At 41.0% G+C, this 23552-nt stretch overlaps 1 protein-coding gene across 7 annotated transcripts in view; it reads left to right on the top strand.

The window, feature by feature from the left end:
- Nucleotides 1–23552, top strand: part of ryr1b (ryanodine receptor 1b (skeletal)) — a 71041-nt gene that overhangs the window by 40168 nt on the left and 7321 nt on the right. Inside the window, exons 55-91 of one of the 7 annotated variants that reach the window (XM_023415991.2) lie at nucleotides 152–307; nucleotides 615–692; nucleotides 790–865; nucleotides 951–1074; nucleotides 1630–1745; nucleotides 1854–1921; nucleotides 2123–2244; nucleotides 2518–2567; nucleotides 3515–3575; nucleotides 3698–3824; nucleotides 3922–4030; nucleotides 4132–4213; nucleotides 4496–4626; nucleotides 4753–5073; nucleotides 5412–5652; nucleotides 6051–6138; nucleotides 6236–6328; nucleotides 6751–6765; nucleotides 8372–8542; nucleotides 8817–8876; nucleotides 8985–9119; nucleotides 9242–9354; nucleotides 9467–9563; nucleotides 9645–9751; nucleotides 9844–9895; nucleotides 10079–10141; nucleotides 13359–13458; nucleotides 14062–14141; nucleotides 14321–14397; nucleotides 14572–14645; nucleotides 15078–15095; nucleotides 17711–17791; nucleotides 18119–18207; nucleotides 18717–18845; nucleotides 19249–19353; nucleotides 21993–22074; nucleotides 22169–23478. In XM_023415991.2, coding sequence (XP_023271759.1) covers nucleotides 152–307; nucleotides 615–692; nucleotides 790–865; nucleotides 951–1074; nucleotides 1630–1745; nucleotides 1854–1921; nucleotides 2123–2244; nucleotides 2518–2567; nucleotides 3515–3575; nucleotides 3698–3824; nucleotides 3922–4030; nucleotides 4132–4213; nucleotides 4496–4626; nucleotides 4753–5073; nucleotides 5412–5652; nucleotides 6051–6138; nucleotides 6236–6328; nucleotides 6751–6765; nucleotides 8372–8542; nucleotides 8817–8876; nucleotides 8985–9119; nucleotides 9242–9354; nucleotides 9467–9563; nucleotides 9645–9751; nucleotides 9844–9895; nucleotides 10079–10141; nucleotides 13359–13458; nucleotides 14062–14141; nucleotides 14321–14397; nucleotides 14572–14645; nucleotides 15078–15095; nucleotides 17711–17791; nucleotides 18119–18207; nucleotides 18717–18845; nucleotides 19249–19353; nucleotides 21993–22074; nucleotides 22169–23478 — 5001 coding nt within the window. Of the gene's footprint in view, nucleotides 1–151; nucleotides 308–614; nucleotides 693–789; nucleotides 866–950; nucleotides 1075–1629; nucleotides 1746–1853; nucleotides 1922–2122; nucleotides 2245–2517; nucleotides 2568–3514; nucleotides 3576–3697; nucleotides 3825–3921; nucleotides 4031–4131; nucleotides 4214–4495; nucleotides 4627–4752; nucleotides 5074–5411; nucleotides 5653–6050; nucleotides 6139–6235; nucleotides 6329–6750; nucleotides 6766–8371; nucleotides 8543–8816; nucleotides 8877–8984; nucleotides 9120–9241; nucleotides 9355–9466; nucleotides 9564–9644; nucleotides 9752–9843; nucleotides 9896–10078; nucleotides 10160–13358; nucleotides 13459–14061; nucleotides 14142–14320; nucleotides 14398–14571; nucleotides 14646–15077; nucleotides 15096–17710; nucleotides 17792–18118; nucleotides 18208–18716; nucleotides 18846–19248; nucleotides 19354–21992; nucleotides 22075–22168; nucleotides 23479–23552 lie in introns of all 7 variants that reach the window. The other 6 variants (XM_023415989.2, XM_087176541.1, XM_087176540.1 and 3 more) reach the window with 6 other exon arrangements.

Below are 23552 nucleotides of genomic sequence, written 5' to 3'. Positions count from 1 at the left end.
CCCTGTGTGCTTCTACAGCCAGTACTGCTAAACTAGCACACCTGAGCTGTGAACTTTTCAAATATAATTCCTTGCCTCTTGAGATTTTCACAGACAGTCTGAATGTTTTGTTTACTGTGAATTTTTAAATCCTCTTATATATGTTTCTCAGGACAAGGAGATCTATCGTTGGCCCATCAAAGAGTCCATCAAAGCCATGCTGGCCTGGGAGTGGACCTTGGAGAAAGCCAGGGACGGGGAGGGAGATATCGAGAAAAAGGCTGCCACCACCGCCACCACCACCCGCAAGATCTCCCAAACTGCTCAGGTACAAGAGGAGTGAGAACAACAATCAGTATTATGCAGAAAATCTGAGGCCATCTTGTCTGTTTAGGCATATCTGAAAGGATTGTTCCTACAAAAGGGTACACAAAAGCACTGATGGATCTCTTACTGGTCTGGAGCGACTCAATATTCGATTGATATCAGCATTCTTACTCAAATATTCTCTCAAATTAAATGGGTGAAACTCTTCAAATTAAAGCTGTCCACTATTTCTGCGAACCTCCTGGAATCCTTTAGCAATCCCTAAAACTCACAAGGAGCCACTGTTCTACTGTGTTGTCTATTTTCAGGCCACTTATGATCCCAGTCATGGCTACAGCCCTCAGCCAGTAGACATCTCAGGCATGGCTCTGTCCAGAGAGTTGCAGGTATGTATCTTTCTCTCACTTGTCAGTGCTCTGTCATATTTTGGTTAGACATTTGTCAGGAACTTGACAGATTGATTTTCGTACCCTCTTCATGCAGTCTATGGCTGAGCAGCTGGCAGAAAACTATCACAACACCTGGGGCAGGAAGAAGAAGTTGGAGTTACAGGCCAAAGGTGAGACGGGGCTTTATCACACACACCTCTACGTGTTTCTAGTCTGCAGTCTTCTGATTGCCAAAATGATTTGTGCTCCTGTTAGGCGGCGGCACCCATCCACTGCTTGTTCCTTATGACACCCTGACGGCTAAGGAGAAGGCCAGGGACAGGGAGAAGGCCCAGGACCTGCTCAAGTTCCTCCAGCTCAACGGATACGCTGTGACGAGGTAGGCGGGACATTTCACCTTTTCGGTGGTAGGATTAAACAGATTTATACTCCTTGTGAACTCCATGAACTCCATGAGCCCCTCCCCCACAACTTTCCGACGTCAGATCTGGGGACTCTGTGTCCTACCATTTCTGTGACTTTCCAAAAATGACGATTTGATATTCACACCCACTTCATGGCTTGATTGGCCAGCTGTGCGCAGGAAAGAAGCCGGGTGTTTCTAGCTGTCGTTTTTCATTTGTTACTCAGCTATTTGTGCCACTTTTCATGTGTACAGTATGAATGTCACACTATGAATCTCTCCCTGGAGAAACTGTCTGAAAATGTTCACTGTTATCCCTGTTTTTAAACTATACCCCATCTCCCTCTTTATGACGGTTGGCTTTTACTTCACCATCCACTGTGGCCGGTCAGAACAACTACAAACACTCGATTTCTGATGTGGTCGGACAGCACATGTAAAGAACTTGGTTCTGAGAGACCATAAACTGGCTACTTCTGTTCATGTCTCTCTCTCTGTTTCTCTGTTACTCCCCCATCTCTGCGTCCCCAGGGGTCTGAAGGACATGGAGCAGGACATTTCCTCTATTGAGAAGCGTTTCGCCTATGGCTTCCTCCAGAAGCTTCTTAAATGGATGGACATCGCCCAGGAGTTCATCGCTCATCTCGGTACTGTGGTTTGAGAGACAAAGGCTTCTCATTGTCATATATTCCGGTGCTAATGTATACATTTTGACTAGGGCCTGACATATTTTTCATTTGGTTTTTTTTAAACAGAGGCTGTGGTTAGCAGTGGTAGAGTGGAGAAGTCACCGCATGAACAAGAGATCAAATTCTTTGCCAAGGTGAGCTGCTTTGAATTGAAACCCAAATTGGTTGTTTGTGGAATCGTCTTTCTTCATCATTTCTTCATCTCTCTGCTGTCTCTTTATGAGCACATGGAGAAGGGGCCTGTTTGATGGCAAGACAGTGTGTTGCTTGAGGAAGTTATTATTTTATGAAATGAATACATCTTGAGTTGTTTTTTTTTTTGTTTTTTTTTGCAGATTCTCTTGCCACTGATAAATCAGTACTTCAAGAACCACTGCCTGTACTTCCTCTCCACTCCTGCAAAGGTCTTGGGTAGTGGAGGGCATTCCTCCAACAAGGAGAAGGAGATGATTGCAAGGTGTGTGCAGTAAAAGCTCATTCAAAAGACTGCTTTGTTCTCTGAATTATGTGACTTTACCATGTAACTCTCCTTAAGCACAGTACTTTCGTGTGATAGTGTCTGTCCTCTCCTTCTCCATGTCTCTTCATCTCTCTCCTATTGTGCAATATCCTTTATTTCCGTGACCTCCCTTTTGCTTTCTGTGTCACTTCAAACATCTTTCCTTCCCTGTTTCCCCTTACTGTACTCCCCCCCTCTCCCTCCCTTTCCTCTTTTCTCCTCCTACCTCAGTATCTTCTGTAAGTTGGCTGCTTTGGTGAGGCACAGAGTATCTCTCTTTGGTAAGGAATCTGCATGGTGGCGTTATGCCCTGTCACCATCTCTGTCCCTCTGTATCTGTTCTCCTGTCGAATTTCTTTTTATTTGTCCAGATCTTCTTTGCTTCCTCTTCCTTCCTCCCTTCTCATTTACATACTAATGAGCATTGTATCACATATTTAGTCTATCCTCCCACGCTCTTATTCTCTCTGCCCTCCTTACTGGACCTCCTCCTCTAATGCTTCTCTCCTCTTAGCTCAGCTTCTGCTTGGCTTTGATGTTTTCTGCAATCTGGTGTTTTAAAAGTTGTCCTTGTTGCATTTAAGGCCTAGACTCAGATTGGTACTCACAAACAGAGAGTGATTTGAGCATGAATGTCTGTAGTGGTGTCAGGTAACCACGGATGGTATTGTACTGCAGCTCTGTGATGTGTTTTCAGCCTGGCTTATATGAAACACTATATGCTTTATCGTCATTCTCCTCTCCTCCCACCACCACGTGTCTTTAATAGTCAGTCACTCTTATGTATCCAGTGGTCATTAGACACTGACAAGCTCTTCGCACTGAGCCCGTGCCCTTTAGCTTGGCTCACTGGTACCACATGGTACATGACAGTCAGAGTGCACCAATGTATCTGAGCTACCAATTAAAAAGTTCCCATATCAAACTGCACAGTGGTGGCGTAGCACTCATGAAATCAGCCCATGGTTCAACTGTTCCATAATTGCCTGTTTTAAGTTATTTAACTTACAGTATCTGTTACTAGTTAAAATGAACGGTTTTAATGTGGTTTTGGTTTCGGTCAATGTTTTCTAACACGCTCTACTGTAACTGTATGCTCTGTTTTCTGTTTTTAAAAATAAAGCTTTTAAGCGTAATTCCTCTTAAAATAAATCTGACCGTCACTGTAAAAAGTGGATTTGTACAGAAAGACAGCCCTGACAACACATCTTTGTTGTGCTGTTTTCAGGAACGGATGCAGGTGCAGTGGTAAACTGTCTGCACATTCTCTCACGATCTCTGGATGCCAGGTAAACTCACGATCTATTCACATCACATCCCCGTCACTTCCCCAAGCAGAGAGAAAATAGAAACAGACCATCTGACATTATCTGTCTTTTTTTGGCGATTCTTTTGTGTTCACCTTTTCAAGGACTGTTATGAAATCAGGCCCTGAGATTGTGAAGGCTGGCCTGCGTCAGTTCTTTGAGAGTGCTGCAGATGACATTGAGAAGATGGTGGAAAATCTAAAACTGGGCAAAGTGTCCAGTCGAAACCAGGTCAGAGACAGCAACACACACTATTGTTTTTACACTCTACACTCATTTATCCTATGAGCTGATATCTGTATTTGTGTACGTGTGAATGGTCCCGTAGGTTAAGGGTGTGTCCCAGAACATTAACTACACCACCACCGCCCTGCTGCCAGTCCTCACTTCACTGTTTGACCATATTGCCCAGCACCAGTTTGGAGATGATGTCATGAGTGAGTGAAGTGCTTTTCTCCGCTGAATTACTTGATAGTCATTTGCCTTTCAAAGGACTGACTCAAAGCTCACGTTATTCTTTTCTTCTCTACATTCTCAGTGGACGACTTGCAAATATCCTGCTATCGCTTAATGTGCAGTATCTACTCTTTGGGCACTGTGAAGACACCACATGCAGAGAAGTGAGTAGAGATCTCTGTGGATCTATGAAGGTCTAAAAACAAGTTGTAAACGAGTTTCCTGCAACAATTTGCATTTGTATGAGTGATTTCAAGTCAATTCAATTCCATTTATTTAGCCCAAAATCAGACGTTTCTACAAATAGAACACCCTCTATCCTTAGAAGAACCTTTAACAGGAAAATATGCTAAATGTATGCTGTTAGAGATTGATTATCCGTTGACTTTTAGAAGTTTCTAAGCAGGGATTTTATTAAGATTGTGTGGTATTTTTCTCCTGTGCAGACAGCGACCAGCTCTTGGCGAGTGTTTGGCCCACTTAGCAGCTGCAATGCCAGTAGCCTTCCTTGAGCCAGTGCTGAATGAGTTCAACACATTCTCTGTTTACACCACCAAGACTCCCAGAGAGAGATCCAGTGGGTTTTTATCTTCTTTTCCCAAGAAAATTACCTTTACATTTGATTATTCATGTATGAGATTATTAAAGCGTATTTAATTAATTGTTTCCTTATCTTTTTTTCGTCTGTTCTCGCCCTCCTCAGTTCTGGGTCTTCCCAACCAAGTGGAGGAGCTGTGCCCTGACATCCCAGAGCTGGAGATCCTGATGAAGGACATCCATGACCTGGCTGAGTCTGGGGCTCGCTACACAGAAATGCCCCATGTGATTGAGATCACCCTGCCCATGTTGTGTAACTATCTTCCACGCTGGTGGGAGAGGGGCCCAGAGAATTTCCCTGAGCTGGAGAACCAGATCTGCACATCTGTGACCTCCGAGCATCTCAACCAGCTGCTGGGTAGCATCATGAAGATTGTGGTTAACAACCTGGGTATAGATGAAGCCTCCTGGATGAAGAGATTGGCAGGTGAGGTTTCACAATAAGCCAGAGGGCTTTCAGGTGATGTTAGACATCTTCTGGCTTCTCATCTTTGGTCATTAACGAGGTCTAATTTAGAGTTTTTCATAGTTATGTAAGGATTTTTTTAATGCTCCCTTACTACATTGATTTGTGAATCCCAAATGTTGCAATGTTGGGTCTGAAAACTAATAAAATAGGCTTTCATAGTGATTTTTAGTTTGCATGCAAGTAGTACACGTATTATAGTGTACATTTTCACATTTTGTACATCTAATATTTAGAAAGAATTATGCTCACTATTATTACCACTGATGACTGTTGTTTCCTGTGTACCCCTTCTCCAGTGTTTGCCCAACCGATTGTCAGCAGGGCTAAACCAGAGATGCTTAAATCTCATTTCATCCCTACCATGGAAAAGCTGAAGAAGCGCTCAGGAAAAGTGGTGGCCGAGGAGGATCACCTGCGCATGGAGGGCAAGACAGAGGTGGATAGTGAAAACGGGACCATCCGAGATGAGTTTGCTGTGCTGTGCCGGGACCTGTATGCTCTCTACCCGTTGCTCATCCGCTACGTGGACAACAACAGGTAGCTGTATTCAAATTTAGTTTAAAATTTAGATGACACTATTCTCCTGAGTAACGTATAATCAATTAACACTGTTTGCTTTGAGAACAGTTTAATGGAAACACGATTACTGATTACTGTTCGGAGTGATTACATCTCTTGGTATAAAAGATGTGTCAGTGTCCAGTGCTTAACCTGACTACTTTTCATCAAATCGTTTCTTTGAGTGACAACGCTTCAGATTTCATGAAATAAGCTTTACTGTTGATTACTTCTAACCAAGAGATAGCAACAACAACCTTGCCAAGCATAAGCACCTATGCCAGTTAAAAGGAGATAACATACATCCAGTATTTGTTTGTACCTATTTGATACTTTGATAGTTAATCTATTTCTGCCATTGCTGTCTTCGTCTGTAGGGCGAGGTGGCTGACCTGCCCAGATCCAGATGCAGAAGAGCTCTTCAGGATGGTGGGAGAGGTCTTCATTTTCTGGTCCAAATCCCATGTGAGTTTTCTGGTGTTTTTCTGGAATTGTTTTTGCTATTCTGTGATTCCTGATTGTCCTTTGCCATTTAACCCTTTTCTTGTGTAATTTATGACAGAACTTTAAAAGGGAGGAGCAGAACTTTGTGGTGATGAATGAGATCAACAACATGTCCTTCCTGACTGCTGACAGTAAGAGCAAGATGAGCAAGGTGAGAGTGGACAAGCAGATGAACGGCCAAGATAAACATAGCTGTTACATAATAAGATGTCTTAATCATTTACTACATATCTTGAGCTGTAACTCATTAAGAAACTAAACTCTAATGATTAATATTTCACTAACACCACCCATTTCAATCAGGGAAAGATTTAACCCATTTTTATCTATTCTCAGCCATAATTTCCTTTCTTTCCCTTAAGTTGCTATGGATAAGAATGTCAGGTAAATGATTATTCTGTAAATAATAAGAATTTTGAATAAATGTTATAGTAATAGGCTATTACATAACTAATAACATCCTTTTCCAGGACAATCTAAGTGGCAGTATGTAGCGTTCAGGCAGTGGTAGGAGTGTCGCTAACTGTGTTTTCTCCTTGTATCCTGTGTCGGGGTTGGACGCTGGGCCACTAGGCCGGAGATGGAGAGGTTAGACTGTTTGTGCACGAGCGCTGTGCTGATCGCATGGCACCCTGAGTTTGGGGAGGCATTTCATCAAGCTCACCCGCGGACTACCACACTTCTTACACACAGACCCCAATATTCACACACATACATGCACACACACACACAGGGTTATAAACACACAGTATCAGACATTTAGTAATGTCAGTGTTATAATAATGCATATCTAAGGGTGAAATGATACAATGTATAATGTAGATATAATGTTAAGAGTGTTTTATGTGAGTGTGAGTGCGTGTGTGAGTGTGTGTGTGCGTGCGTGTGTGTGGTATAGAGATGTGCTGCTATGTTTTTATACGTGTGTTTGTATATGTGTGAGTAGGGGTCTGGAGCGGCTTGATGAAAGGTCTTTGCAGTAGATGGTAGTGGCCTGAGAGGTTTCATGGCGCTCGGTTGGGCAGTTGTGTATCTCACTTGTACTGTGCACTCCTGCAGCCGAGCACCATCACTCTGTTTTTGTTTGATTAATAAACAGTTTGTCTTTATATCGTCCCTGTTGGATACGGTTGTGGAGCCCGTGCTACTGTGCCATCTGTGATGTTGAAATGTTGTTATTGACGCTTGGATTTCTTTCAGCTTTTGTGGTAAAGATTCCTGCACCGGGGGACTCTTCTCTTTTCAATATTATCATTGGCTTCGTGTTCGCTACCTGTTTACACCAAAAGCCGTACTATCCCTTGCTGTTACCATTACATTTTCTTGGTCCATCTGTAGCATACGTAGCTAGCTGGGACTGTCTGGGAAACTGAAGCTAGCTCGATATCACCAGATGGCTGTCATCATATTTACTAACTGGACTCGCCACTCCATGTCTAATTCATTGACACCATTTAATTGTTAAATCATTGAATATCTAATCACTGTTTGATTGATGTTTTACATGGTTGCTGTAAGATAAAAAAAGAAAACCTCCTCTCCTTGGCTATCAGATGGGCATTACTGAAGTGAGCTTCTGTTAGCTGATCATCACAACACCTCTCTTTGCCCAAAGTTTTTACCCACATACCCACACTGAGGGCAAAGAGGGTGCCGTGAGGCCAGACAACAGTCAGTAATGAGCGTTGGCAGCCCCAGGACAGGAGTGTGTGAGAAGAGCTCCAGAGCGATGGAGCTGGCCCCATAGACTTGTGCTGTTCTATGTGCTGTCTGATGGACAGGATGTGCCCTGTCTGGCCGCTGCACTACTAACAGTGAGGCTGCACTGTGTGTAACGACTCTAGCTGATGCAGCAGTGAAGCACCTGAAACCTCATCAGAGGTTGATGTTTACGAGAAAAATTCATTGTTGGTTTGTCTTCAACCGAGGTATAATTATTTTCACTTAATTGTTGATTCACTGTATCAGCATGTTATTGTGTAAAATGTTACTGGGAGCTGGTTCCTGCCATCTCATTGTCTCAGTTTCCTTTTATATTTTGTATCAGAACTAGTTTATATTTTTATGTTAAATATGCTCAAAAGCCTCTGATGTCATAAAATATTGTCTGAATAGAAAATTTGTGGTGTGTGAGGTGTTGGGGCTTTTATCCCAGACAGTGATGTATTGGTCTGAACTTGCTTTCTCTTTTTAGTCTGGAGGCTCAGAGCAGGAGCGTACCAAGAAGAAGCGCCGGGGGGATCGCTACTCTGTGCAGACCTCCCTTATTGTGGCAGCATTAAAGAAGATGCTTCCCATCGGCCTCAATATGTGCTCTCCTGCAGACCAGGAGCTCATCAATCTTGCCAAGATCAGATACTCGCTGGTACTTTGATGTATTTGAAGCCAACTGACTGACTATATTCTGTCCAAAAATGGAATAACTGGCTCATATGAGATAATGCATTTTTTTTTAAATCTTTATTTTATATAAAACAATCTCCTATTAAGTTACATTTGATCAGTTCAGTTTTCTATTAAGAATTTGTTGAGATACATATATACATGTCAGTTTACTGCTCGTTAGTAAACTGTAGGATATTTTGATTGTCTTGAATGGAAAAACATTTTTTGGAATGTGTTGTTGTCTTCCCTTGTAGAAAGACACAGATGAAGAGGTGAGGGAGTTCTTGCACAACAATCTGCACCTTCAAGGCAAAGTGAGTAGACTTTTTAATTGTTTTACAAATTAAAGACAAGAATAAATATACAAATTCTCTTGTAGATTTCTTTGAATGTGGCTATACACATATGATCCTTGGTTTCAGGTGGAAGACCCAGCTATGCGTTGGCAGATGTCTCTTTATAAGGAGATGTCTGGAAAGGCTGAAGATGCTGAGGACCCTGAGAAGGTGGTCAAAAGGGTACAAGAGGTGTCTGCTGTCCTTTACCACATTGAGGTGGTGAGTATAGACACAAACTCAAGTCCTAGATGCTAAACACACATGACATGCACATACAAGTTGAAAAGGATTACTTGGTTGTCAGTAGCAGCCTAATTGTTAGACATTTTTTCTTGCTTCAGACTGAACATCCCTTCAAGTCAAAGAAAATGGTGTGGCACAAGCTGCTGTCCAAACAGCGTCGCAGGGCAGTGGTGGCCTGCTTCAGGATGACGCCCCTGTACAACATCCCCACGTAATAAGTTCCTTCATACTCACTTAAAAAAGATCTATAATAAAATCAGAGGACCTTTCATGAGACGTTGCAACCCTGCATAATTAAGTCTCTATGACGTCTTGTCTTACAGGCACAGGGCAACCAACATGTTCTTGGATGCATACAAGCGCAACTGGTTAGAGACCGAGGGTTACGAATTTGAGGATAAGATGATTGACGATTTATCAGTAAGTCATCCTCCCTTTATTTCTAAAATGCACAATTGGTTTATTTGTGGCACATTGATTCATGTTATTTCCAATAATTAGAAAGCCATGGAGGAAGAAGAGGAAGAGGAAGAGGAGACCGAGACGAAGCCTGACCCCCTTCATCAGCTGATTCTTCATTTCAGCCGCACAGCTCTCACAGAAAAGACGTAAGAGTCCTGAGCTCCTTGTGCGACTCGACTTTGTGACCTGTTCTTCAGTGTGACCGACTGATTCCTGTCATATGTTTTTCTCATTACAGTAAGCTTGACGTTGACCATCTTTATATGTCATACGCTGATATTATGGCAAAGGTAAGACTTCTGGATGGTTGCTGATCAGCATCATCAGATTTCGCATCTCTGACTGAAATCATTTAAATTCCTCAACATTTATGCGAACTAAGCTTTGTGCACGAGAGCCCCATGAACTGAGAATTACAGTTCAATCTGTTGTTTGGATTCATTTGTCGCTTACTTGCTGTCATCTCCCTCCAGAGCTGCCACATTGGTGAGGAGGACGAAGGGGGAGAACAGGAGGGGGAGGAGCCATCCTTTGAGGTGCGACAGACAGAGATGGTATGGGGGGACCAGGGGAAGGGAGACAGGGGATTCAGCGGAGAAGCAACTCCCCGCGCACTGAGTGACCACACCACGCCATCACACTCGGCACACCCCCCCACCCCAACATTTCTCTTTCTTCTCTTCCTGGCGTTTCTCTCGTTCACTCACACCACTTGTCTACTTCCTGCTATGGTGGACTGACCTGTGCATGCCTTTGCTGGACTCGGCCCAACAGTCGTCTCAATGTTGCAGACTCAATTTGTTTTATGTCCTAAATTGCATGACTTGAGTGCAGAGAGATGGTGCAGCTAAAGACAACAAAATGAAACTTAGGTTTTTGCCAGCGGTTTATTTCAAAATCCTGATGTGCTTCAAAATTTTTAGGGGTTGATTGACTATGTCGACCTCAAATTATCAGCATGGTTTAACATACCTACTAAATACTTATCTATATATATCTAAGTATATATCAAAGTACAGCAGCAGTTAAATAAATGCACATGTGCGCAAGGCTCCTAAGTTTTCAAAAGTAAAATACACATTTGTATTACTTTGGCCAAAATGCTGCTGTAAACATATCTAGTAATATTCAAACAGCCAAAACAGGCAATTTTTTGCAGTGTCACTTACCTATCACTTTGCCAGCATTGTTAACATTAATGCAGCAGTAAATATTCCGATTTCTTTTGCCTTCAAGGCCAGTTTTGGGCACTGTAATGTTGCAGCTGTAGAGACCCCTGGCTTTTCCTGGAGGGTAGCATTACACCCATCTGCAGTGCAAATTCCTGACTGTACTGTAAGAATCCCTTCAAAGTTTATTTTTATTTCAGGTTATATTAATCAGTGGAACATCATTACTCTTCCTTTTTTGGTACGTGGTATTTGCACAGCAACGTGATGCTGCCATTCAAGACTGAATTGAGCAGCTATTCTTGGAAACTTTGATAACAGTTATCAAGTCAAACCATGCAGCAGGTTTCGTAAGAGTAGAACCAGCTCTCTTGTGCTGATCTTGTGTGTCTGTGGTCAGTCTCTCCCCGACTTGCACCACCCTTTCCTGACTTACAACCTCCAGTACTCACCTGCTAATTGGGCTGTGTTCACCCACACGGACTCACCCGATAACTCTCGTTCGAGATCTAACAACTGACTGATTTTGTTTGTCTTTACTTTGAATTGGACAACGTAAACAAGTCTCCCTCTCTGTGCTCACCAAGGACTACAGTAAAAGCCTGCACAGTCAGCCGTACATACACTCTCCCAAACCCAAACACACATGCACTCATGCAAGCATTGACTCACAGACACACACATCCACAACAAACACACACACACACACACACACACACTCATAAACATACACAATCTTTCTTCACTCATCACAACGCCCCACACAATTTGCTCCAAAGACGATCAGAGCCTCTGTAACCGGAGGAAAGTTGCTACATAACAGTCAGGCTCAGAGGGAGGGGGGCGGAGGGTAGGTTCAGTTTGGGTGGGGCTTTATGCATGGTCTGCAGTGGGTGGGTCAAATCTAACCTCTTTTGTCAACAGGATGGTTGTTCATAGAGGCACAGTTTTAGTGTGTCCTATAGTTAAACTGAAAAGCAGATAAGAACCACACGATGCTGCTGCAGCACTTCGTGTTGGAAGCAGGAGTTGCATGCTGTAAGCGTTACTCAGACAACTACTGTTGCTTCCTTGGAAGAGTGTGTGAAGTGTGTGTTATGCTCTGGGAAGGAAAGTTTGCCGCCATCAAATGTTTGCTTTTTCTGGAAGATCAGAACAGCTGGAACAATTACCATCACTAATATACACTGTGTTCCCATGGAAGAGAATGTGTGTGTGTGTGTGTGTGTGTGTGTGTGTGTGTGTGTGTGTGCGTGTGTGCTTGCGTGTGTGTGCATGTGTGTGTGTGTTTGTGTTTGTGTGTGTGTGTGATTTTAGTCTTTTAGATTTATTTTTCATTGAATAAGGGCCAAGATCCGAGCAGTAATGTGATCAGGGTGATGGAAGTATTTCCATCACCCTGAACGTGTTTTTTTATTTGTAAGTTTTCAATTATTAACACAAATACAAAGGGGATTTACCATTCCAGGAGACAAAGACAGGAAAGGAAAGAAAAACGAAAAGAGAAAAAACCCCTGCTCCTAAAGGTTACAAGGCATTACAGTTAACATAACAATCAGTGCCAGCCAGAAAATGGATGAGTACAGTTTATTACATTTACCAAGAGAAGTATATATATATATATATATATATACTCATATACAGTACATATACAAATATACCATGTGTACACATTTGTATGCACAAACATACATGCCCTTACACAGATAGTTTAGACCACTCTCGATAAATAAGACAGAAGTGGTTGCCACAGTATATCAAAGGCTGTAGAGTGAAGAGAAACAGAATATCTTATCCTCTCCAGATGTTACAAATTAGTGACATAGCAAGCCAGGTCATAAAAGGAAGGCACCATGAACGTTTTTTAAACATCAGACATTGGTCAAATACAGATGTGCGTCATCTTGGCCGAAGTCCAGTATAAAGACTGAGAATCAGGCCACTTTAACTTAACTTAGCAGAACGATCAGATGCAGCAAATCTAACTCTGTTTCTAAGAAGAATGCACATTCAAAAAGCTTTGTTATATGTAGAAATTAAAAGTGTGTTTTTAGTAGTTTAATATATTTCCTCATAACCTCCATGTTTTTGTTCACCTGCACCTCTCCAACAGTATGTGTCGTGAGGAGGTGTCACAGTACCAATCCTGGTGACCCCCTCTGCTGGGGCAGGGCTGAAGAAATGCACTGGTTATTTATCAAGAAAATAACTTTATACATTCAACTGCTCCTAAAATTATCATGTATTGCTAACTGAGCTAGCTGCTTCTTTTTGTTTCTAGTCTTTGTGCTAACACATCCCAGAAATATGACTGTAATGAAAATAATTAAATTAATAATGCTGTTGATTAAAACCTTCTAGCTACCTCAGCAAACTGGGATGTATTTTATGTCAATGCTCCATTAGAAATGCCTTGAAACTATGTGCAGCCAATGGATGGTCATTAGGAAAAAATTATGAAGAAGTGTGTGTGTGTGTGTGTGTGTGTGTGTTTATGTGTGAGTGTATGAGTGAGTGCGTGCGGGGGGCAGTGCAGTCTGTGTTGGCAGGGTTACAGCTGTGTCTCTCTTGCTCTGCTCCACAGGAAAAGGAGATGGAGAAACAGAGGCTTCTGTACCAGCAGTCCCGTCTACACGACCGTGGGGCTGCAGAGATGGTGCTGCAGATGATCAGTGCCTGTAAAGGTAGTGGACACACACATGCACACACACACACACACACACACACACACATGTTCTGTCACTTGTGAGGATATTTAAATTATTATTTAAATTATGTCACTAAAGGCTGCCCAAATTTTAGCGATAACTGTTACATACCTTACTGCAACCTGAGCACAACTCAAGATGATGTTTCAACCCTATAACAAATAACATTAATAATGTAAATACCCACAAATTATAAATTATGTCATATTTAGCCATATGCCCATTACACTGCCCCCTGGGCCAGTTAATGTAACATTAAATGCTTGAATCCTAATGTGACATGAAGCACTTTCCCCAACTAGATTAGTGGCGTTCAAGATATGAATTAACACACACTCTCAGTGGAGATCATTTCCCCGAGTGTTTGGTAAATAATGTTGATAAATGATAATAAATGCTGTAATGTTGTATGGCAGTTCAGTTGAAAAAATGCCAGCACAGAGGAATGCGATGCGCAGTTTTTCTCCATCAGCAGTATCTTAAATGTTTATTGTGATGTCAGCGATGATCCATCTCTAATCTGACCGCATTGTTGAGTCAGAAGTTGTTGCACACCTCTGATGTGTCGACTTGTTTCAGGTGAACCAGGAGCCATGGTTTCTTCCACACTCAAACTTGGAATCTCCATCCTCAATGGAGGCAACAGTAATGTACAGCAGGTAAACAGAGCCTATGAGGGCTTTGCACAGAATTTAGGGGATTATATTTTGATGAGAAAGCAGGAATACAGAGCTAAATAAAAGAATATATTTCTCAGTCTAATAAATGAAAGACTCTTTTCTGCAGTTTTCTGTTGACAAGAAAAGTGTTGTTTTTCTGTCATTTTGTCTGTGTGCAGAGAATGCTGGACTATCTGAAGGATAAAAAGGATGTGGGATTCTTCCTTAGCGTTCAGGCTCTGATGCAGACCTGCAGGTCTGTAACGAGATCAGTTCATATGCAACACTTTTGTTGTTCACCTCTTTTGTTTTTGATATTTGAGATTTGTAAGATGCTTGTACTGTAAACATGATTTTGAGAAGGTCCTAGTGGAAGAAAACTGTGTTGGGCTGGATATTGTTAAACTGACTGAGTGTTTGATATTGACAGCGTTTTGGATCTGAATGCGTTTGAGAGGCAGAACAAGGCAGAAGGACTTGGGATGGTTTCAGAGGAAGGCACCAGTGAGTATCACTTAGTATCTGGTCACACTGCCATACAGACATTTATATTTACACACACGTCACACACATCTCACACATCTCACACGTCCTATGTATGTATCTATGTATGTAATTGACATTGTTGTAGCTGTTCTGTCTAGTCTCTTTTTGTGTGCATCTGTGTGTGTCTGATTGCCTGTTCACGGATGCCTGGTTGCAGGTATGTTTTCATGTACGTAAGTGTGTTGAGAATGTCAAAAACCACGACAGCATTTTGACTGTTGATGTATGAAACTGTTTATCATCCACTGACAGCCATGAGATTTTTGGACTCACTGCGTCTCTCTTTGTCTTTCTCTCTCCCACATCTCGTTCACTTTGCCCGTTTCAACCCTTTACCCCTCATACCCATGTCTTTCCCACTCATCAATTTGCTGCTCTCGCGGTTCTCAGATATGAAGCTAGAACGTGGTAAATGAAACTTTGCTGTCATATATTTTCTCTCTTTCTTTCTTTCCTCTCTGTCCTCTATCTCTTTTAGCTCTGAATCACCTGACTAGCCTTTTCCTTGCTGTGAACTTAATATGCATTTCATTTCACACTCAAAGAATCAGTGAAATCAAGCTTTACACTCACTTGCTCACATTACAATGGAAAGCTCACAATGATACACATGCTGCTGTAGCAATACTCGTGCATTGTATCTCTGACCTTTCCTCTTGAAGTGATTGTAAAGTTTACTTTTCATCCTTGAGTGTTTTATCACAGATCTGCTGTAACTCTGACAGCTCAGTCTTGAGACTGATCAATGGGAAGGAAAAGCAATAACCTCATTCTTCCTCTCCCACTTAGTTAAATAAGTAGATCATAGAGAACCGCACTGACCGTGTGTCCTAGAAACTCTGAAATGATTTGCAGCAGGAGCAGGAACTCTCTAAGCCCTGTATCTCTCTAATTCACAACATTCAAATGATAGAGCCACACATCTTACACCGTCTGTGTAACGCCACTGCATATAAATCCTTGCTCTCCATAAGAATATTCCCTAACTTTTCATAATTTTTATAATGCGCAACATGATAGTCCAAACTACTGGTATTGAAATCAGAAGGTTTTCCAGCACTAACTGTTGCTGAATCACCAACACTGTAATTACGTATTTTGTACTCATAACCTGTCGACTCTGTTGTATGTGGTCCCACCCCTTTGCTTGCTCCAGATGTGGGATTATTTAACAGTAGTCACTGTGGTTACAGTTTTTACCCCTGGCACCGTGTTCATGTTTGTTGTTGGAAAATATGAAACCCAGCATCACCGCCCAGTTTTGTCCTTTTTAAAAAAAAATTGTTTATGTACTGTCGTGATTCAATCGAGCATGCTTGTGCATTTTTGATAAAGACATGTTTTTTAAAGTAGCCACTTTCTGATGGAATGCTTTGGAGATACATAAACTGTGTATTTTGCAATGGATGGGATTTAAAATGTAAAGAAATGAAAGAAGCTTCCTGTGAGAAGATTAGCTGTCATTCTTTACTTCCATCCTGACAACTACAGGCACTAACTTGCCGATTCTGCACTTTCCAGCATTAGATATACATTAATGTGGACTGAGTGTTTTTCCTCCCCCAACATCCATACTCATAGCTTATTGGAGTTTGCAGAGTTCAGTAGATCTGTCCTGCATGGCTGTGTGCCGTGAAGTTATCGCTTTATTTCTGTGTTCATTCTCACATTTGTGTCACAAGTGTTTCCTCAGTTGTATGTGTACGTGTCTGTTGTTGTTGTTTGATGGTTTCCTGTCTTCATTTATCTATGTGTTTCATGCCCATATGAATATGACGTGACCTGCTGTTTGTTTGAGTTTTGTTGAATACATGAAGAACTAAACAGAGGTAAAGTTTGAAAAAACAAAAATGGAGTCAGTGTGGAAGCCTCAGTCTCCCCGTCTTGCTGACAGGAGGACAGGGACTCAGAGGTCTTTGTGGTTTTCACTAACACGTTCTAATGAAAGCAGGAGAGTGGTATGAGGTGACTGTACTAACAATTTTACTGTTCTTGCACCAGATGTTTGTACATGAAACAATCACAGACAACATGCATACAAACAGGCACATAGCATACGTACAATACAAGTGCACTAATCACTGTCCCTCAGTGTCATCACACACACACACACACACCCACACACACACACACACACACATTTTAATACTCAAGCTGGCTCTGCACCGGAGCATTTTGCAGTGTTCGGTGTGTGTCAGTATATGTAGAATGTAAGGTTGGATTATGGTAATCATCATTTCACAAGTATTGATTCTTAATTAACACAGTTGATGACTGGCCTAAAAATCAAATCTGTTACTGTAGATTGCTCAAACAATCTTTCTTAACAAGTCATTGGTTTGGGATTTAGACTTATTAATCAGAGAAGAAGAGAAAACTATGGGGACATTCCACACAGTTCCTTGTCAAAAGATTTTTTATTTTAGGAAGGAATGAGAATCCAGATTTTCATAAAGAGTAAGGCAGGTCACTGCTGTAGTTTCAGAAAAAAATACTGATACTGTTTGTCTTTGAAATTGGTGAAAATAATGGTTTTAGGACCTAAAAATAGATTAAATGACTTGTTAAGATTAAGATTGATACCAGTGTATTATTTTATTGCAAGAACCTTGTTGATCCTTTTAGTGATAACTGAATATACCTTTGTAGGAATTTGTAGGAATAGTAGAACTATAATTTGCTCCAAAATTTTTTTGGTGAAATGTTTTTTAATTACTTTTTTCTGCACGGTAATGTTAGGTAATATAAATATATATAAATATATATAAAGTTATCTTCCATGAAAATAAGAAAACAATGCTCAATTTTTATGAGCACAGTGATGCAGGAGAAAATAAGTCATTAAGAACTATGTCAAAAAATACACTGGTATTTTCTTTTAATACACCTAATCCCTTGTTATAACTTTGTATTCTAATAGAGTGATACAGCAAAATTACAGAGCTCACATATACTGTGTACTGGGACTGTTGAAACTTTCTTTTGCAAAGATTCATTTGCATTTCTTTTGTTCTTCTGCCCAGATGAGAAAGTGATGGCAGACGATGAATTTACGTGTGACCTCTTCCGCTTCCTGCAGCTACTTTGTGAGGGCCATAATAACGGTGAGTCTGTTCTCCAAACATCATGCTGGTTTCAAGTGAACTTCCAGTAAGGAGAGTGCTCGTTCACCTTCTTGCTAACGGCAATGAACCACTTTCTCTTCACCATTTTTAAACTGGAGATAAGAATGTCAGTTCAGTGCTTGTACTATAAATATTCAAACTAACTTAGTAATATTCCCCCGTACATACACCTGATTTATTATCCTCTACATGCTAAAAGGTCGACTTTGACTGTTTTGGGACATTCCCAGATTTTAAGAATTTATGGTATTTCAGTTGTTGGAAACTAAGTTTAAAGTGAATCTTGCTTTTTTTTCCTGTGTTCAGATTTTCAGAATTACCTGAGAACTCAGACGGGCAGCACCACTACCATCAATATCATCATCTGCACTGTGGACTACCTGCTTCGACTACAGGTCACTCTGATATACTGATACTCTGATCTTAGTCCCACTGACTGACCCAAGCCTCCTTTCTTAATACACAGATTTTGCAAAGACCAACTTTGTTTAGGTGATTTTTATCCCCACAGCAGACACACCAGGGTATTACTAAAAAAAACTGAAAAAGTCAGAGTGAAACAAGTCTTCAAACATATACATCAGAAAATCAGACCTGTCATGCAGTACATTTCAGAGTTTTTTTCCTTTGCTGTAGGATTTTTGATGTGAATTGTTTTTAGTTTATTCATCACATAAAATTCTTTCAGAAAATTCAGCATTTTTTTTGTTAAATATACTAAAGTACTTAAAAACTGTGTTTGAAAGTACATGAAGAAGAACAAAACATATATATATATATATATAAATATACTTGAAGTCCATACATTCAAATTATATATTAACATTTTACTTGGGGCAGTTCAGCATTAAGATAGAATGAAGAGGTAACATCATTTACTCTTTCTCTTCCTGTCTGTTTGCAGGAGTCGATCAGTGACTTTTACTGGTACTACTCAGGAAAAGACATCATCGATGAGCCTGGTAAGAGGAACTTCTCCAAAGCAATGACTGTGGCCAAACAGGTCTTCAACAGCTTGACTGAGTACATCCAGGTGAGAAAGCTTCTGTATGAATGCTAGACAGACTAAATATTGAATCATAATACGAGACATGATTTCAAGGGGACACCTCAGATGGGAAGCCAGTGAGGGATCATGTGCTTGTCACTATATTTTATCAACTATAAAGCCTATTTCTCTGTATGTATTTTAATGTTGGGAGATGTGTATTACAAACCAAAGTCACTGAAGTCAATTAAATGAAACTGACAACATAGCTAGATTTTAATCTGCTGTGGCTTAATGTTTGAACCATCCTCCCTATTTGATACAAATACTAATACATACACAGATTTTGTGTCAGAACATTTACTTTGACGCACCAGACAAATTTATCTCCCAAAATGATGAAAGCACTCGACTATTATTGTAATTTTCCACTTGATGTCTCTATCAGGGTCCTTGCACCGGTAACCAGCAGTCTCTGGCCCACAGCAGGTTGTGGGACGCTGTTGTGGGCTTCCTGCACGTCTTTGCTCATATGATGATGAAACTTGCTCAGGTAAGAGATATCCTCATAAATATATTCATTTTCTCTGTGTATTTCATTATTCCATTTCAGGGATAATTTCTGTAGAGAACTGATTCTGAATGATAAAATAATTTCTCAGTGTTTTTTACAGTTGACCAAAAGATGAATCAAAGAAATTTCAAAATAAAATCAACCATTAAAAATTAAACTTAGTATATTTTAATTCATTTGTCCACTTTGAGTATACTAATTTTGTGAACTGTCTCTCTCATGGTTCCTGCAGAGTAAAGTATGTATTTATTTGATTATTCTTTTGTTTATTAAACTGTTCTTAAATCTTAACCAGCTTTCCCCCTCTTTTCTTTGTCAGATTGTTTCTGCCTCTTTACTGAGCCATTTTACAGGATGTTCAGGGTTAGAAAGGTGATGATAGCTTATAAAATATAAAGTTCAAATACTTTATGACATACACTGTATATGTCATGTTGTAGTTGGGCTCAGATAGAGATACCTGTGGGTTATCTTCCTCTGTGATTCACATTTACATTCTGGTATATTTGACATTTTAATGTAATAATAAATGATATAATATGAGAATAATGAAATAATATGTTTTGACTTTTTAGATTTCAGATTTCAGATAACATTCTTTCTGAAAACTGCAGTGGTTACTGTTTACTGGTTACTACATTAGCATAAAAAGTGAATTGTATCAATAAAGTGGATATACCAATCAACTTTTGAATTACGTTTTCCCAAATGACCTGATCAGTTCACCTGATTCAGATTGTCAACGTGAGCTCGAGTAAAGATGGCAGAAATAATTTGAGGAAAAACAGTTACTCCTCCTTTGTCTCCCTTTGATTTTCTCTCTCTTTACATTTTCTGATTCTGTATAATACAGTTAGTCCACCTCGTCTAATTTAAGTATCTATTCATTTCATACTGACCAGTGCTTAGGATTTGATTGTGCTTTAGACAAGCGTGTGTTTGCTTTGAATAATGTGTGTCTGCTTTGACCTAACAAGGAGCTGCAGTGTTTCCTGCCCAGCCTAATTCTGTGTGACAGTGTTGATTGCTACTGACGCTGCTGTTTAAAATGCATTTTTGTATTGCAATATCCTGAATATGTTTTTGATGTTAGGTTATTAGGGTTTGTTTTTCAAACAAAGCAAAAGACAGAGTAGATTTTGCAACAGTACTCACAAAGTTGTGGTCATTTTTAGGCTTCCAGAAACCCTGTGTTTACACCGAAGAATTTACTTTAACATATGCTTTGATAACATATCATCTATATGTCATATCTCATGTTCTGTACTGGATGATAAAACGTCTGTGCTAATTTCCCGACTCTGAAATTCAAAAAGGTTAAAAAAGCTTTTCCAACGTTGGTCTGATGACTATAATTAGAGGCAGGGCTTGTAGTTTAGAATTTAATTATCAAAGTAGCATTTACATCAAATACAAAAAAAAAATACAAAAATGAAGTAAAAATGTTGATGGATAACATTTTTATTTCCATGTGTAACCCTGTTAGATGCACCCCGATCCTGGACAACGAAATGGCGTAAGAATCTGTGTCTCTCTGCGAATGCCATCTCATGTTCTAGACCTTCATGCTTTTTTAAAGATCCCATGCTTCACCATATTTTTTATTACGCAGCTTAACAACATGCATCATTTCCCTCTTTGTGAATTCCATCTGCAGCAATTCATGTTTTTCCTTTGCGTTTACCAGCTTTTTTTTTTTCTAACAAGCCATCAACTCAGTCATAAATCGTCCTTGAAGACAGGGAAATTGTAGAGCAGGTCCAGATACTGCCCGTCCATCCAGAGCATTTGACTAAATGCTGACAAGGACAAGTCAAGTACGAAATTGCACTCAGAATTTGTGACGGTTTAGCAACATTTTGAAAGTTCTTATTCCTTAGTTAGAGGTGAAAAACTCCATTTTGTATATGCCTATATAATATTAAGTAGCTGAACTGCTCTTGGGTTAGATCATGAAGAGTCTTTCATGCAAAAGATTATTGATTGATTTATTTCACGTTGTTCCCTCAAGCATCTTAACATCTTGCTTTGCTTTTGTTCATTTAGCTGTATTTGGTTGTTTTGTATGTATTGTCTTGTTTCTGTAGAGGTATTAGAAGGTACCACTGTGATTTCACTGATGGTTGATGCTTGCCTGTCCTGACACCCTCTTCCTCTCGATCTCCACCAGCCTGACAACCACTTTAGACCGTCTAAAATATTTGTGGCTCTTGTTATCTGCTGGTGCAGGTCTTCAGGAGTGCTAAGATCAGCGTCTCCAAATGCGTTGATGTCTTTCTTGCTCCCATGCTGCAGCCACTTTTTCAGATAAAGGGGAAAGGCGGTGCTCCTCTTATACCTGTCTTCCAGTGTCTGTCTTGCTTTCCATCACATTGAGTGTACTATTTCTGATGTTAAAAATGCGTATTCTTTATTTAAAAATGCAAACCCAGGATCATTTTTGGAGTAGAGCACACTCTGAGGTAGCGTCTTCCATGTTTTATGTCTCAGAAAGAAGCACATATCCTCTCAAATTAATTGTGATATATTGAAATTGAAATTTTCAGTCAGTGCACATCTTAAGAATATTGTTTTCTCTACTGTGTGTTTGTGTTTTGCTGTGTTTGGCTTTGTTGCAGGACTCCAGTCAAATTGGACTGTTGAAGGAACTGTTGGATTTGCAGAAAGACATGGTGGTGATGCTTCTGTCCTTGCTTGAAGGTATGATGTCCACCCCAGTCTGGTGATGTCCTGCTCTTTTTGTCACATAGTTTCTATATTTGCCTCACCCCCATCACCTTGTACCCCTCTCTAGGCAATGTGGTAAATGGCACCATTGCCAGGCAGATGGTTGACATGCTGGTGGAGTCGTCCAGCAACGTGGAGATGATCCTCAAGTTCTTTGACATGTTCCTCAAACTCAAGGACATAGTGGCATCTGATGCCTTCCGAGACTACGTATCCGACCCCCGTGGGCTTATCTCCAAGAAGGACTTCTCCAAGGCTATGGACAGCCAGAAGCAATACTCCCCCTCAGAAATCCAGTTCCTCCTCTCCTGCTCAGAGGCTGACGAGAATGAGATGATCAATTTTGAGGAGTTTGCTGATCGTTTCCAGGAGCCGGCCAAAGACATCGGTTTCAATATCGCCGTTCTGCTCACAAACCTGTCAGAGCACGTACCTCATGATACTCGCCTACAGAACTTCCTGGAGCAGGCTGAGAGCGTGCTCAACTACTTCCGCCCTTTCCTTGGCCGCATTGAGATCATGGGAGCCAGCAGGAAGATTGAGCGCATTTACTTTGAAATCAGCGAGGCGAACCGCAACCAGTGGGAAATGCCACAAGTCAGAGAGTCCAAACGGCAGTTCATATTTGATGTGGTCAATGAGGGTGGCGAGAGTGAGAAGATGGAGTTGTTTGTGAACTTCTGTGAGGACACCATCTTTGAGATGAACATTGCTGCATCTATCTCTGAGCCTGAGGGAGATGGTGCAGAAGAGGAAGATGATGAGGAAGAAGAGGAGGGTGGAGGAGAAGAAGCGGAGTCTGGAGAAGGTGAGGAAGGCAATGGAGAAGGTGAAGCTCCAGAGTCAACTTCAGCATTTGCAGACTTCCTGAAGAGCGTGGTTAACTTCTTCAACATGTTCACCTTCCGTAACCTGCGGCGTCGCTACCGCAAGCTAAGAAAAATGACGGTGAAGGAGATGGTGGTCGGCCTGGCTACATTTATATACACTGTCGTGATGGGTATCCTGATGTTTGTCTATAGTATATGTAAGGGCTTCTTCACATTCATATGGAAGGTGCTGTTCGGCGGAGGCTTGGTGGAGGGCGCCAAGAAGATAACAGTGACAGAGATCCTTGCAAGTATGCCAGATCCAACACAGGATGAAGTTCACGGGGATCTGCCACCTGAACCGGGAGCTCGAGAGGTTCAAGATGCAGATGGAGCGGCCGAACACTTAGATGCTGTGGGAGGAGAGGAGGAAGAGGAGGACAGTGAGGACAGGGAAGGTGGACGCCTGCCTGGTTTCAATGCTCCTGGGGGACTCGGAGACTTTGGGGAGACGACAACTGAAGAGCCTCCAACTCCAGAGGGCACGCCGCTGCTGAAGAGGAAATTGGTGAGCTGTTTCTGTCTCATGGTGGTTTACTGTTGTGTAATGTGTATGCACTCCATTAGTAAGTTAGTTAACCG

Source organism: Seriola lalandi, unplaced genomic scaffold, assembly GCF_002814215.2.
Source record: "Seriola lalandi dorsalis isolate HSWRI2012SDOR001 ecotype SW California unplaced genomic scaffold, Sedor1 jcf7180002054560, whole genome shotgun sequence".
NCBI lineage: Eukaryota > Metazoa > Chordata > Actinopteri > Carangiformes > Carangidae > Seriola > Seriola lalandi.
Note: the sequence above shows the minus strand (reverse complement) of the source record. Positions and strands in the feature narration are given on the sequence as shown.